Source organism: Macaca thibetana, chromosome 19 (genome assembly GCF_024542745.1).
Source record: "Macaca thibetana thibetana isolate TM-01 chromosome 19, ASM2454274v1, whole genome shotgun sequence".
Taxonomy (NCBI): Eukaryota; Metazoa; Chordata; class Mammalia; order Primates; family Cercopithecidae; genus Macaca; species Macaca thibetana.
In genome coordinates this window covers 5,728,726-5,743,065 of record NC_065596.1, presented here as the reverse complement: position 1 = coordinate 5,743,065, position 14,340 = coordinate 5,728,726, and the positions used below count along the sequence as shown (strand labels likewise).

Below are 14,340 nucleotides of genomic sequence, written 5' to 3'. Positions count from 1 at the left end.
GCCCGAACTCCATTTCTCCCCGCCCCTCGGCCCTCATGTCTCCTGTCTGCTTACAAAGTTGTCTTATTCAGATCGAGATCCAGACAGAGCTGTGGGCGCTGGCTCCTGGCAGCTATGTCTTCAGCCACTTTATGAGCTAGGCTGTCTTAATCTGACACCTGCCCCTTCCCTCTATCTGGAAACTCTTTTCCCTTCACAAATGACCCACTGGTCCTCAGAGGCCGGGCATCCTGCTAAGCGGTTTTTGTCCCATAGCTCCTGAGCACGCTCAGCCTTTCTTAGAGGGCAGGGACCCTACCTTCCCCAAGGACTGTCAGCTTGGTAGCACCTGGCTGTGAGTTTCCACCCAGACAGCCAGCGTCACACACTTCCCTCTCATTGATTTTCCTCTTTCCAGCTCTGTGAAGGCCTGAGCCAGCCCTTGGTGAGGGGCCATGCTGGTATCTCCAGCAACCCCATCCTCTCCAGCATCCCCAGGGTGGGCAAGGCTTTGGGAGGCCGAGGCAGGTAGATCACTTGAGGTTCCCCCACGGCACCCACAGGGGCTGGGAGCTGGCTGCTCACTGAGCCACCAGGGATGGCCATCCTGGGCTTGCCCTGCAGCTGGTGGAGCGGCCTGAGCTGCACGGCATGTAGTATGGGTGCAGGCGCAACAAGCTGGAGGAGGTCAGGTCCTGCACAACTCCAGCTGACCCCTGGGGCCCTGGGTGAGGCCCACCCTCTCTAGCCTGGGCTTCCTCATCGTGAGGAGCACTGAGCCCAGGGGCTGTCCGTGATCACAGGCACTTCCAACCCACCTGCTGAGCATGCCAGGCTGTGGGGGCCTGAGGGGACCAGGCACTGACAACCAGGACCCGCCCTGCTTGACGCTCTCCTCTCCTGCAGGCCGTAGCCATGGACGCCCTGTCTCTGGAGCAGCAGCTGCCCTACGCCTTCTTCACCCAGGCGGGCTCCCAGCAGCCACCGCCACAGCCCCAGCCCCCGCCGCCTCCTCCGCCCGCGTCCCAGCAGCCACCACCCCCGCCACCCCCACAGGCGCCCGTCCGCCTGCCCCCCGGTGGCCCCCTGTTGCCCAGCGCCAGCCTGACTCGTGGGCCACAGCCGCCCCCACTTGCGGTCACGGTACCGTCCTCTCTCCCCCAGTCCCCCCCAGAGAACCCTGGCCAGCCGTCGATGGGGATCGACATCGCCTCGGTAAGCCCAGGGTGGGGGCCCTCGGGGCCTGGCTGGGGGTCTTGTGAGGACAGCCCGGGGGCTGCAGAACAGTCAGGTTACCTGCTGCATGGGCCAGGGGTCAGGACCCCAGTGAACGCTGCCCGGGCCCAGCCCTCCACGGGGCTACCCTTGGAATCAAACTGAGACTGTCACCCCCTGTAGAGATGGAGAAACTGAGTCATGAGCAGGTGGCTGGCCCCAGACTCCACCCAAGGTGGGCCACCCCATGTTTAACTGCCGAGCACCCCCTCTTGGCCTGTCTGACCTCTCCCATCCAAAGCCAGGCTTCCTTGGAGGCAAGAAGAGTACAGCATTCTCAGGGCCGGGGCGCAGGCCGGGGGCCAGGGGTGACGTAAGCTCATCAGGGAAGGAAAGGCGAGGCCAGTCTGAGAGGCGGCAGCCCACTGGGCACAGAGCCTGGGGCCCAGGGCTGGGGGCTACAGCTCAGACCATTGGACTTTCTGCTCAGGGCCAGCTCAGGCAGACAGGGCTGGGCTTTGACCCTGTACCCACAAATCTTCCTGACTCTGCAGACCACCTGCTTGCTCCAGTGGTGCGGGCTGGGTGGGAAACAGCTGCATGGGGCCACATCCAGAGAAACAGGGACCTGTGTTTGGGGCACGAGTCCTCCCACTTGACCCGGCTGCCAGCCGCAGGCTAAATGTCCTCCAAAAATTTGTGTGCTCTGCAAAGAACAGCCCCCTGAGCGGGGTGGGGCAGCTGGGTGAGCCTACAGGTAGAGACCCACATTCCCAAGCTGCTCTGACCTCTCGGAGGGTACCACCCAGGGCCCCCGGATGGGAAAGTGCCCAAGTCTTTCCTTTGGTGGAAACACAGCAGGTCCTGGGGGAGGCTCCCAAGGTGGGGCCTCACCTTGGAGCTGGGTGGTGTTGGAGGCACAGGGTGTCTGGGCCAGGTGCAGGGACGACCCTCTAGGGCTCTTAGGTCAGGTTGTCTATGCCCAGCACCCCCCACAAGAAAGACGGCTTCCTGCCCCCACTTCAAGTCAGTCATCCCTAAGTAACAGTGCTGGCACTTGTCACCCACACAGGAGAGCTCACTGCCACCCCCCGCCCTGCCCCGCCCCACCCCACCTGGACTCAAGCCCTACCCCACACTGCCCAGAAAGTGCCACCAAGGACATGGGGGAGACAGCAGTTATAGGCCCTGGACTGGTCAGGCTGGGCCTCATTCAGTGACCAGCTCAGACAGGTCAGGCAAATTGTCTGCAGGCACACAGCATGGCTGGGCCGTGCCAGGACCAGAGCATGGTCTGAATCCAGGGCCTGGCCTGGCCCAGCCTGCCTCTCTGAAAGGTCTGGGTCATAGCAGTGAGATGCCCGGGCCTTTGGTCCCTCGAGCAGGTGGAGGAAGTGGCTGCCCCTTGCAGGTCTCAGACGGCATAACCCAGGTTATGCAGTAGGGCAGGGATAGTGACTTGGCTGCCCCGTGCTGGGAGCCTGGGCTGCTAGCAAGATGGCCTTCACTCAGTCCCCACCCTTAGAGACGGGCCAGACTGATGGGCTGCAGACTTGGGGGCTTAGAGAGGCAGAGGACCTGCCCAGGGCACACAGTGAGGGAGAGCCGGGAATAGGAGGCAGCACCCGCCTGCCCAGCCTTGGATTTTCCCTGCCCGTGAGGCTGTGTGTGTGTGGGTTGTGGGTGTGCACAAGTGGGTGGGTGCAAGTGTATGTGGTGTGCACCTGCATGGGTGTGCATGCATGTGGATGTGTGTGCACGTGTGCATGCGTGGGTATGTACATTTGTGGGTGTGTGGACATTTGTGGATGTATGGACATTTGTGTGTGGGTATGTGTGCATGTGTGGGTGTGTACATTTGTGCGGATGTGTGCATGTGTGCATTTGTGGGTATGTACATTTGTGTGTGGATGTATGCACGTGTGTGCATTTGTAGGTGTGGGTAGACGTGTGTGCATGTGTGGGTGTGCATGAGTGGGTATGTACATTCATGTGTGGATATGTGTACGTATGTGGGGGTGTCCATATGTGCGTGGATGTGTGTGCATGTGTCTGTGTGGGTGTGCATGCGTGGGTATATATATTCTAGTGCGGATATGTGTGCACGTGGGTGTGTCTCTGTCGGTGTGCATGCATGAGAGTGCACGCGTTGCTATCTGGGTCCGAGCCTGCTGAGTCAGGGCCAACCCTCTGATCACCCTCTTGTAGCTCTAGGAAGGAGGGCAGTTCTCCACCCTCCACACCGTTCCTTCCTCGGAAGCTGGGTTTGGGGGCGGCTCCCCCTAGGTCTCAGGGACCCACCTTTCCTGCAGGTGCCCAGGCTCCTCTGCCTACCAGTGGGGTGGCGACATCACCAAGGTGTGAGGGGTGGGGGGACCTGCCTGGGGGCTGATCAGGCTGCTCCCAGGAAGTAGGGACTGGAGCCCGGGCTTGGGGCAGCTGGGCTGCGGCGTGCTGACCTGTCTGTCATCGCAGGCGCCGGCTCTACAGCAGTACCGCACTAGCGCCGGCTCCCCGGCCAACCAGTCTCCCACCTCGCCAGTCTCCAATCAAGGCTTCTCCCCGGGGAGCTCCCCGCAAGTAAGGGGCGTCGCCTCCCCCTTGGCCTGCGGGCACCAACGCTCGTCTTGTTCATGCCCCGTGTGTTCCCTGCCCGCTGTCTGTCCTCATGCATGTCCTCATGCATCTCATCCCGTCCACGCCATCAGACCTGAGCTGTGCACCCACCAGGCTGCACCAGGGCAGGAACCCCACAGGCCCCTTCCCAGGAGCCACCAGGGCCTGCCTCTGCTGAATACTACTAGGTGGGGGTGACAAGGGTGCCTCATGTACATTAGTGACATTAGCGATGGCTGTGGCCCTGCCTGGATGTCCGCATTGAGTGGCCCAGGGGCGATGCCCTCCACACCCAGTGTGCCACCCGGAGAGTGAGCTGGAGCTTTGGGGGCTCCCTCGATTTGGGGGCGCAACTGAGATGGCTGGCCGGCCCGCAGGGAAGGCGCTGACTCTTCGGCCCTGCTTTCCCCTTCACCCCATAGGCAGCTGTGTTTCTCCAGAACCACTGGCCCAGGAGGTTTCTCTGAGCCACTCTGCAGTGTCTCAGGGCCCTTGTCCCCATTCCACAGACGGGAGACTGAGGCCGGCCTCAGACCTCACCCATCAGCCCTGGGTTTTCCTGCTGCGCCCAGCAGCATAGGACCGTGGCTCGCGGATGCCCCAGCCCCTCCCAGGTTCAGGTTCCTCGGAATGCCCCTCCGTTCTGCCTGGCCGGTGGGAGCGGCCAGCCTGGTTCCCCACTCAGCCTGCTCGTGTTGTGCTTGGACATCAGGTGTGGCCAGTAGACCCCACATTCCATCTAGAACATGTGTCCAGGAAAAGGGGTACCCACAAGGCCAACATCCAGCCCCCAGCTTTTTTTACCCTGGCAGCAGAGCCTCCCCAGAACTCCACTATCTTGGGACCATCTCATCCCCACAATTTCACCGAGCTGAGAAGCCCCTAGCAGCCACTGCTGTGCCCCGGGTGCTGAAGCCATCCCTGTCCCTGGTAGAGGGGATGCTCTCGTCCTACTTCCCAGCTAGATAGAAGAGTCGCCCCTCCAGGGCTGAGGTTGGGCTCCCTTGTCCCAGGGCAAACTGTGAGTGCCACAGACAAGGACAGCGAAGCCCCTCTGCCCCCATCTCCAGCTCTCACACGTGTGTAGGGACATCTGCCCCATCAGGCAAGGGCTGTCTGGGATCACTGCCTGTAGCCCTGTGTTCTGGAGGCGAAGTGGGGGGCAGCAGTGGTCTCGGGGAGGCATGGGGGTCAGCCTGGTGTCTGCGCACGCTCAGTCTGTCCACACTGGCTCTCTGAGCTCTCGGGCTCTGGCAGCGTGTCTGGTCTCGTCGTGTGGTGCTGTTGGGGATGGCGCTGGGAGCGCTGGAGAAGCGGCAGGTGGGGCCTGTCGCAGGTGGGCAGCCCAACGGGGGCTGGTTCCTGAGTGAGGTCCCTCTTGCGTGTGAGACAGGACAGGAATTAGGGGTGAAGCCAGTTTCTCTCAGGAGAGAGTCACCAGTACGTCTGGTGAATTTTTGGGCCCCAAGCCAAAGCGGGTTAGTTTGCCAGGCAGCGAGCAGGTGGCGGTGTTGTCGAGCCCACGTCTGTGTGTCTGGTGTCCGTCGTGCGCTGGTGCGGGTGGCAGGCGGCTCTTGGAGGTGTGGGGACATCAGGATGGGGCTCTCAGGGGCAGATCGTTCTAGGTGGAGGCCAGACCTGCCTTCCCTCTGCACTGTGTCTCCAAGGACTCACCCATCGGTCCCACAGGCCCAGACCACCCCACACCTGCTGTGCCCTGCCTCGAGTAGGCACTGTGTGCACCCCAGCAAGGCCCTGGGCCGCAGGCAGCTACCATTTGGTCCGGTTTGTGGCTTTCTCCCAACTTCAAGCTCACCTTTCTGGCAAGCCCTCATGGCAGCCTCACAGGGAAGCCTCAGCCTGTGTTCCCCCGCATATGCCAGGTCTTTTTGAGCCCAAGCCCACAGGGACAGGATCAGGTGCTGTCCTGGAAACCTGGGCCCACCCTACACCCTGAGCCCCAGGACAGACCCAGCTTTGGACCAGCTCTACAGCAGCCAGGACATTACCTATTGCCTGCCTCCCTCGCCTTGGGCAAACCAAGCCACAAGCTTGCAGTCCTTGTTTCCAAAACCCGAAACCGTTGATTTTTAGGGCCAAGATAGCATTTTTGCCACGTGGGTTGGCCTTCCCTTCCTTGGCTTACCTTTTTACCTCTTCCCTGGCGTTTGAGTGGGATGTCCAACCTCACAAGCCCTCTTGCCCCAGGATGAGCATGTTTGTCTCTGCTGTCTGCCCACTGACCACCAGGAGCAGCCGGTGGGTTTATGGCCGGCCCCTCTCTGGGATTGAGGCCAGAAGCTAAGGCGTTGGGATCTTCCTGGAACAAAGGAGATCGCTCTAGAGCAAAGCTCAGATGGGGAGCTCCAGGGGCGAGGGCCAGGGCCTTGGGTCTATAGAGACATTCACCTGGATGCCTTGAAGGGCACATGCCTTATGCTGTAGCTCTGAGAATGGCTGGGGGACAGTGGCTTCCTGGGGATACCAGCCAGAGCTCCCAGCCCCTGGGATGCTGCCAGGCCTCCTGCAGCCGCAAGGTCACACTGCAGCTGCGGCTCCCGAGGCCTCGTCCACAGCCACCGTCTCCTCGCCTCCACACCCCACCCAGGCCTCATCCCACCATCTCTTGGGCAGGGGCTCCGGGTGCCTCCTTTCTAGCGTCTCCACCACCTGTAAGTTCCGCTAGCCCCCTGCTCCTGTCACAGGGACAGCCCCTGTCCCCCTGCCTCTGAGAGCCCTGCTGGCCTTGGATAGCAGGAGTAGGGCTCCAGGTCCTGCAGGCCGGCAGCCCTGGGCAGGGGCTCTCCCTGTGCCTGTCTTGTGCTCTCTCAGCTGGTGGCTGGCTCTGCACGCCCATCCTGTCCATGTACGTGGCCTGCATCCTGTCCTTTGTCTCCTGTCAGGAGTCACCAAGTGCACTTTCAGTCCTGAATGTAACGTCTGGGCACTTCCTGCCTTGGCCCTGGTGACAGGTTCTCCTCTGGGGCCTGTTGGGTGGGAGTTCCTCATCCCTGTGGCCCCCAGCTTCCCTATGATGGAAATGGAGGCTTCCTTAGCCCGGCTTGAGGAGAGGAGATGGGGATGGGGCCTTGGGAAGGGGGTTTCGGGGTGCAGAGGCCTCCCAGGATCAGGTGGTGGAAAAAAGTCATCCAGGATTGGGGGGTACTTCTGGAACCCTAAAATAAGCATCATAGCCTTCTGCCATCCCAGGCACCATCTGGGAGGTTCCAGAGGCCTCTTGTCTTCCAGCTGGGCTTGGGAGGTGCCGACTTCCTGCCTGGCCTTGGGCCGTGACCACAGCAGGCCTCTCTTCTGTCTGCAGCACACTTCCACACTGGGCAGCGTGTTTGGGGACGCGTACTATGAGCAGCAGATGGCAGCCAGGCAGGCCAATGCTCTGTCCCACCAGGTGAGCGGGCGCCCAGGCCGCCAGTCGGCTGGTGCCCAGGACAGATGCTCGCTGGGACCCTTGCTGGGACCTGGGCCTTGCGAGTCAGAGCTGCGCATGCTCGGGGGGCCCCTGCCTGCCCCACAGCTTTGCCCCTTGGTCCCCACCCTGTCCCATCTGCAGGCTACAGAGGCTGAGTCCCCAGCAGGGGTGGCCTAGCGCTGCCTCCCCTGGCATCTGTGCCTGCCCACAGAGTGGAGGCCAAGGGCAGAGGGTGAGGAGGGGCAGGCAGCGAACGCCGGGCCAGACAGGGATGGGACGGTGGCTATGGACGCGGCGCCTAGGCATGGACTGTGCACGCGGGTTTGCCGGGAGGTTTTGCTGGCTTTTCGTGGAGGCCAGGATCGGGGACATCCAGGGGGCTTGGTGGCAGCCTGGAGCTGCTCACTCACTTGCTCATCCATTCATCCATTCATCCAGCCAGCCTCCAGGGTGGCGGGGAGGCCCCAGGTGGCGGGCGGAGCGGGGCTCGTGCTTGGCAGCCTGGGTGCCGGGCATCCTGCAGGGACATCGTCCCCAGCTGTGGGCAGGCCAGCCACAGCAGCCAGGGGCCTGGGGTGGCCAACCGGGCAGGCCCGTGGTGGCCCTCACAGCCTGGTGTGCCTCCCTTCCCAGCTGGAGCAGTTCAACATGATGGAGAACGCCATCAGCTCCAGCAGCCTGTACAGCCCCGGCTCCACACTCAACTACTCGCAGGCGGCCATGATGGGCCTCACGGGCAGCCACGGGAGCCTGCCGGACTCGCAGCAGCTGGGATACGCCAGCCACAGTGGCATCCCCAACATCATCCTCACAGGTGAGGCCAGGCCGGGGGCAGGTGTGCGGCGCCCCGAGGGGCCTCAGCCCATGTGGAGACAGCCAGAGACTGCTGCCCCGCAGCATGAGGGTTGATAGGACCAGGGCTATGACCCAAGCTTGGTGGGGGCCCGAGGAGGCCACACTCCCTCTCCCCCAAATTTGACTCATTCCTGGGCTTCGGGCCAGGCCAGGGAGACACCCCTGGACCAGATGTCCCGTGCATAGGACAGAGATGGTCACTCTCGCCTCTCGGCAGCCTCCTGTGTGGCCGCGCAGCCCGGGTAAAGGTCAAGCAGTCGGGTACACAATGTCCACTGCCCAGGCCCCGGACCTGAATGTGCACCAGGGTCAGGGACGGCCGTGGGGTGGGCCCTGCCTGGTGAGCCCAGCCCAGGCAGCCAGCTAACAGGTCAGGGCCGTGATGCACCGTGACAACCGCACCCAAGCAGTCTGAGCCGGCGCCTGGGCTCCTGGGGACGAGCCAGCCCCATCCTGCATGGCACATGTCAGGAAGACCCGACTCCATCTAGCACAGAACCCAGACCTTCCTATGGCCACCCAGAGCTGGTCTCCCTGCTAAAGAAGGTGATTCCCTTATGAGCCAGGGCTGCTGGATTGAGGGTGATGCCTCCCAACCCCCCGAGCAGTCCTCACTGGCCTCTTCCAAACCGGAAGTGTCCGTATTTAGTGCCACCCACTGTGGCCTGGGCTCTGAGTGCAGAATCCAGCACCTCGTTCCCACCCCGCGGGTGTAGGAAGCCGTTGGCAAGAAATTCAAGGGTGGACGTGCCAGCCTCGGACTCAGGAGAAGAATCTGAGAATCTCACCCCCGCAATGGCCTCAACAGCCCAGAAAGACAGGGCCTTTCAGACCCATTTCTCAGACCTGGAAACTGAGTACAGGTGGAAGCCTAGGTTTGAACCCGGGTCTTTGTGGGGAACCGAGAATTCCCTCCAGCCCTAGCAGCAGCTGGGTCCACTCAGTCACCCCAGCCTACTTCTCAGTGACTCATGCCGAGGAGACCTCATGGCAGAGCCAGGGAGGTCCCTGTCCCCACCAGGTCACACTGATGTGTGTCAGTGACACAGCCCTGGCCCGAGGCTTCTCCTTGGTGCTCCTGACATCTGGGGCCAGACTGGTGTCTGGGGTCCAGGCACTGTAGGGTGCTGAGCAGCATCTCGTGTGCCAGTAGCGTCCCCTTCCCCAGTCATGACAGCCAGAATGTCTCCAGACATTGCCAGCATACCCAGGGGACAGAGTTGCCCAGCAGGCATGCCTGGTCCAACCCATGGATGCGAGCGATGGAGCCAAGGCTAAGCAGTGCCTTTTGTCCCCACCCCACCCCCCAGTGACAGGAGAGTCCCCCCCCAGCCTCTCTAAAGAACTGACCAGCTCTCTGGCCGGGGTCGGCGACGTCAGCTTTGACTCCGACAGCCAGTTTCCCCTGGACGAACTCAAGATCGACCCCCTGACCCTCGACGGACTGCACATGCTCAACGACCCCGACATGGTTCTGGCCGACCCAGCCACCGAGGACACCTTCCGGATGGACCGCCTGTGAGCGGGCACGCCGGCACCCTGCCGCTCAGCCGTCCCGACGGCGCCTCCCCAGCCCGGGGACGGCCACGCTCCGTCCCTCGCCAACGGCCGAGCTTGTGATTCTGAGCTTGCAATGCCGCCAAGCGCCCCCGCCAGCCCGCCCCCGGTTGTCCACCTCCCGCGAAGCCCAATCGCGAGGCCGCGAGCTGGGCCATCCACCCACCTGCCTGCCCGGGGCTGGGCTGGGATCGGAGGCCGTGAGCCCCCCACCCCTGCAGACCCTCCCTGCACTGGCTCCCTCGCCCCCAGCCCTGGGGCCTGAGCCGTCCCCTGTAAGATGCGGGAAGTGTCAGCTCCCGGCGTGGCAGGCAGGCTCAGGGGAGGGGCACGCATGGTCCACCAGGGCTGTGGGCCGTGGCGCATTTTCCGACTGTTTGTCCAGCTCTCACTGCCTTCCTCAGTTCCTGGTCCCCCGACCCATCCGCCATCCCCAGCCCGTGGTCAGGTAGAGAGTGAGCCCCACGCCGCCCCAGGGAGGAGGCGCCAGAGCGCGGGGCAGACGCAAAGTGAAATAAACACTATTTTGACGGCTGTCTTTTATATTTCTGAGCACACACAGAGCCCTGGTGTCCACCAGGGCAGGCGCAAAGTGGACAGAGCATGCAGGGCGGCGGACCCCGCACGACCCTCCTCGCCCTGTCTCCATCCCCTCCAAGCCCTGCCTCACCCCAGGCAGGCCCACTGGTGGCCACCTTTGCCGGGAAGTGACCGGAAGGCCCCGTGAGGGGTTGCACGCCGAGACAGGGGTTACCTCTTGGGGCTTTACAACCCGTGGCCCCTCCTGTCCCGCACTGTGGTCACCGGTCCTGTCATAGATGCTGTTAATTTAAGGTACAGGGAGAGGTGGCCAGGGGAGTTTCATTGTGTGTTTTGTTTTCCTTTTAGTTTCTATTTACATTTTGGTTGTAGATGAGTGGCTTAACTTTTTAAGCCAACACTTGCCTGAGAGCATGTTTTTATTTCAGAAATCCAACTTTACCTATTTTTTAAGCTAACTGGAAATGGAGGCCACGCGCCCCAAAGCAGCCCGTCACCCGCCTGAGTCTAAGCAGTGTGTCCAGCTTTTGGGTTTCACCCCAAGTTATCTCAAAACGAAAGGGCTGGTTGGCGGGCAGGGACTTGTCAGGAGCTCATGGTAGGCAGAGGTGCCTCTGCCAGGGCCACATAACAGACTTCCGGGAAGGGGCCTCGCCTTTTATTGATGGTCTCTCGAAGACCCAGCCCTGCTGGCCTCTCCCAGAGGTGCCTGCTAGTCCTTAGAGTGTGTGTGTGAAGACGCCACGACCAGTGGCAGCTGAGACCTCTCTGCTCCAAGAGTGTGGGGGACTGGCAGGGAGCGAGGGTCCCCGAGATGAGGAGCACGGTCCTCCCTGAGAACCTGGGTGGAGCTGGCATTTCATCCCCTCCCCGCCCGACCCTCTGGCTCCCAGCCCATGCCCCCTCTTTTGGGCAGTGTGGTCTGCCGGCCACCCCTTCTTGGCAGCTCAGGGTCATGTCAGGTGGACTTGGAGACACACAGCAGTGTGCGTTTTAGTTTCAGGAGCACCTCCAAGACCAGGGTGACAGGGTCCTTGGGAGCCGTCCTGAACTCTCCATACCACGGGCCCTGTGAAGGAGGCATCGGGGTTAGCTTTGTTTTCTGCTGTTCTCCTTGGAATAGGAACCGCTGTTCTGATCCCCCCAAAACTGCATTGCAGCTCTCGCTCGCTCCTGCCTGCCAGGCCAGCGCCTTCTGCTGAGTCCGTTTATTTGTGGTGTTATGGCCGCCGCTTTCACTGGGGTCCTGGGCACCCTGGCTTCTGTCCTCGAGAGCTGGGTTTGATCCTAGCAACTATCCCTCCCTCTCTTTCCCCGGCAACGCCTTTGGCATGTGTCTGAGCAGCCAAGTGGCCACTCATAGGAGAAGGCTCCCTGGTCATGTTGCTCCTGCTGCCGTCTTGTTCCAAGGTATGGCGGGGGCAGAGTGTCGGTCTGTCCAGGTCAAGGTCACTTTCTCTTACCATGACGGAGGCTGGGGGCAGACAGCGGGGACTTTTTTTTTTTTTTTTTTAAGAAAAACTACATGTACATAGGGGAGTTTGATTACCATTAAACTTGTATGTGGGACTTTTTAAAAAATGGCCTTAATAAAATTACAAGCAACCCGCCTGGATGCGGTTTTCAAAACAAGGCCTTGAGGACCACGCTAGGAAACCTCATCAACCCTCATTCCCCGTCTGTCCAGCCTCCGGTGGGCACCACTACTTGTCCCCTGGTCTTTGGTGTAGACAGATAGGAGAGGAGGGATGCCCACCTCGGAGCATCCCAGGCCCGTGGCCCATTTCCAGCATCCTGAAGCCAGATTCACAGTGACATTGTGTTAACGTGACAACCTTGGTCCGTTATGGAGTTCTTTTTCCAATGAGAACCTGGTGGACCAAGGTCCAAGCTTGCCAGGGAAAGTGGGGCCCATTCAGGTCCCCAGGGCCCAGCCAGGAGCCAGCAGCCAGGCATCCCCGCGTTCCAGAAGGGTTCATGCCCCTCCTGGACCTGGGCGGGCCTCCCATGGCCTTTTGTGTGTGTGTACGTGTGTTTTTTTTTTTTTAAATATCACTACTACATATTCTTGAATTGCCAAGACTTTCTGAAAAAAGACAGCTTAAGGAAATCAACCTTTTGCTTTGTGATGTGAAAATACTGTGATTTGATGAGCCACTTCCTGAGGGGCAGGCCCATGTGGGGGGCTGCGGCATGTACATTGACCTGCCGCCTGTGTGCTTGGTCTACGCTGAGTCAGAGGCTGCTCTCCCCACCCACCCGTGTGCTCATGGCTTCCGCAGACCCTCCACTGGGCACACCAGTCCCCTACGGTGAAGTTTGGCCAGGGCTCTCCCTCCTGAGAGCATGGCATCCCCACCTGCCTGTTTCGCTGACGTCACTCCCCAGGGTGGCGAGTCTGGCAGGCAGAGGGTGTAGCCCGAGCTCAGCCTCTCTCTGTGTCCTCCAGAGAAGAGGGTTCTTTGCCCCCATCAGGGCCCTGCTTGTGCGTTTTCGGCTCTGGGTAGGAGAGTGTTGGCATTGGTGTATTTGGCCTGATTTCTTCAGGGGGCCGAGCTCACAGGAGGACCCTTAGCCAGGAGGGCCTCCCATGTCCATCCATCCCTCCTGCTGGGGCTTGGATGTCAAGCTTGGGGGCTGTGAGCTGGGACCTTGCCTGAGCCCAGTCAGGTGGGACAGGCCCATGGGGGGCAAGGCAGGGTGGCTTCTATTTTATTTTTTTAGAGATGGGGTCTTGCTGTGTTGCCCAGGCTGGTCTTGGACTCCTGGGCTCAAGCAATCCTCCCTCCTCAGCCTCCCAAAGTTCTGGGGCTACAGGTGTGAACCTCTTCTGCCCAGCATCCCAGGCCTGATCAGGCTCAGCGGGACCTGTCCCTAGAGGGGGCTCTGGTGCCCCTGTTAGGTGAGCCTTGAGCTGTTTTTTAACCAAACATCCTTCCAAACTCAGGCTGCGATCTGCTTCCTGAGTTTTCTGTATTTCCAAGGAGCCCTCCAACCAGGGATAGACTGGCAGAGTGAGGTCCAGCAGTATTCAGGGGTCCTCTGTCGCCTCGCCCTGAAAACAGCAGCTCCCGTCACCTTCACTGGGTCCTGATGGAGCCGTCTCAGAGGCCGAGGGGCCCTCCCTGTGGGGGTGGGACGCAAGGGCTCTCAGAACAAGGGCCACAAAGCCAATGGCACAGATGTGCCCCTGGGCCTGGCCCGTCACCTGCGTGTGGTGCTCTGGGTCAGGGTGTGCGGGCGCCAGAGCCTTCCCTACACAGCCTAAGAGCAGGGGCAAGACTCGGCCCCTCACCCTGGGAGGCCTGCCTGGGCTACATGGACACCTGGGTCTCTCTCTATCCCCATTCGCCATGGACCAGGGGCCTCCATTTCCTGGGGGGTCTTGCGGCGTGTGATTTGGGGGTCCCTGGGATGTTCCGCAGCCAGCTCCACCTGAGTGTCCTGTTGCCTGTGGCCCTTGGCCTTCCAGGGTCCTGACCAGGCAGGGGTCAGGCACCCCATACCCTTCCGTGTGGCACAGGTGTCCACCCACCCCCACTGGCCACAGACACTGTTCTCCCCTGGGAGCAGGAGGTGGAGTAAGTTGTACCCCCAGGCCTGGGTGCTGGGGAGCTCCAAAGGGCATGGGTGGGGCAGGAACGAGTGCCTCGTGACCCGAGCCTCAGTTTCTCTCCTGTCACTTTCTCAGACCTGCAGGTCTCAGGGCCCTGGCTCCTCCTGGGCAGGATGGGGGGCAGGGGCTGGGCCTTGGGGTGCTGGCTTTGATGATTCCAGAGGCTCTGTCCACCTTCTGGGCTCCTGGCCAGCACCCCATCCCCAGAAGCCAGGGACAGGTGGCATGTGTTGGGGTCCAGGGGTGGCCCCCATCTTGAAGTGTTCTGGAATTTGGGGGCAACCCTTGCCCAGCCCAGCCATCAAGCACTTCTGACCTCCTGCCCATCAGGGACAAGGGGACTTAGCCATGGCCTTGGCCAGCAGGCCTGGGGAAGGAGGGCTTTGGCAGCCAAAGTCCACTGGCCCTGCCATGCCCCTGAGTAGGAAACTGCCCCCGAGGGGCTGGGCGGCCCCACTGATATATGCAAACCCGCCAGTCCGAGCCCTGTTCCCGCCTGTGCCCCTCTGTGCCCAGGCTGGCTCTCCCCCAA

At 61.4% G+C, this 14,340-nt stretch overlaps 1 protein-coding gene across 6 annotated transcripts in view; it reads left to right on the top strand.

Moving 5' to 3' along the window:
• Positions 1 to 10,186, top strand: part of CRTC1 (CREB regulated transcription coactivator 1) — a 174,147-nt gene extending 163,961 nt beyond the window's left edge. For 4 of the 6 annotated variants that reach the window (XM_050769549.1, XM_050769550.1, XM_050769548.1 and 1 more), the window contains 5 exons: positions 886 to 1,194; positions 3,670 to 3,774; positions 7,133 to 7,219; positions 7,874 to 8,054; positions 9,406 to 10,186. In XM_050769549.1, the coding sequence (XP_050625506.1) occupies positions 886 to 1,194; positions 3,670 to 3,774; positions 7,133 to 7,219; positions 7,874 to 8,054; positions 9,406 to 9,617 (894 nt within the window). In that variant the 3' untranslated portion in view covers positions 9,618 to 10,186. The remainder of the gene's footprint in view (positions 1 to 885; positions 1,195 to 3,669; positions 3,775 to 7,132; positions 7,220 to 7,873; positions 8,055 to 9,405) is intronic. The other 2 variants (XM_050769552.1, XM_050769551.1) reach the window with 1 other exon arrangement.
• Positions 10,187 to 14,340: the final 4,154 nt, after the last annotated feature.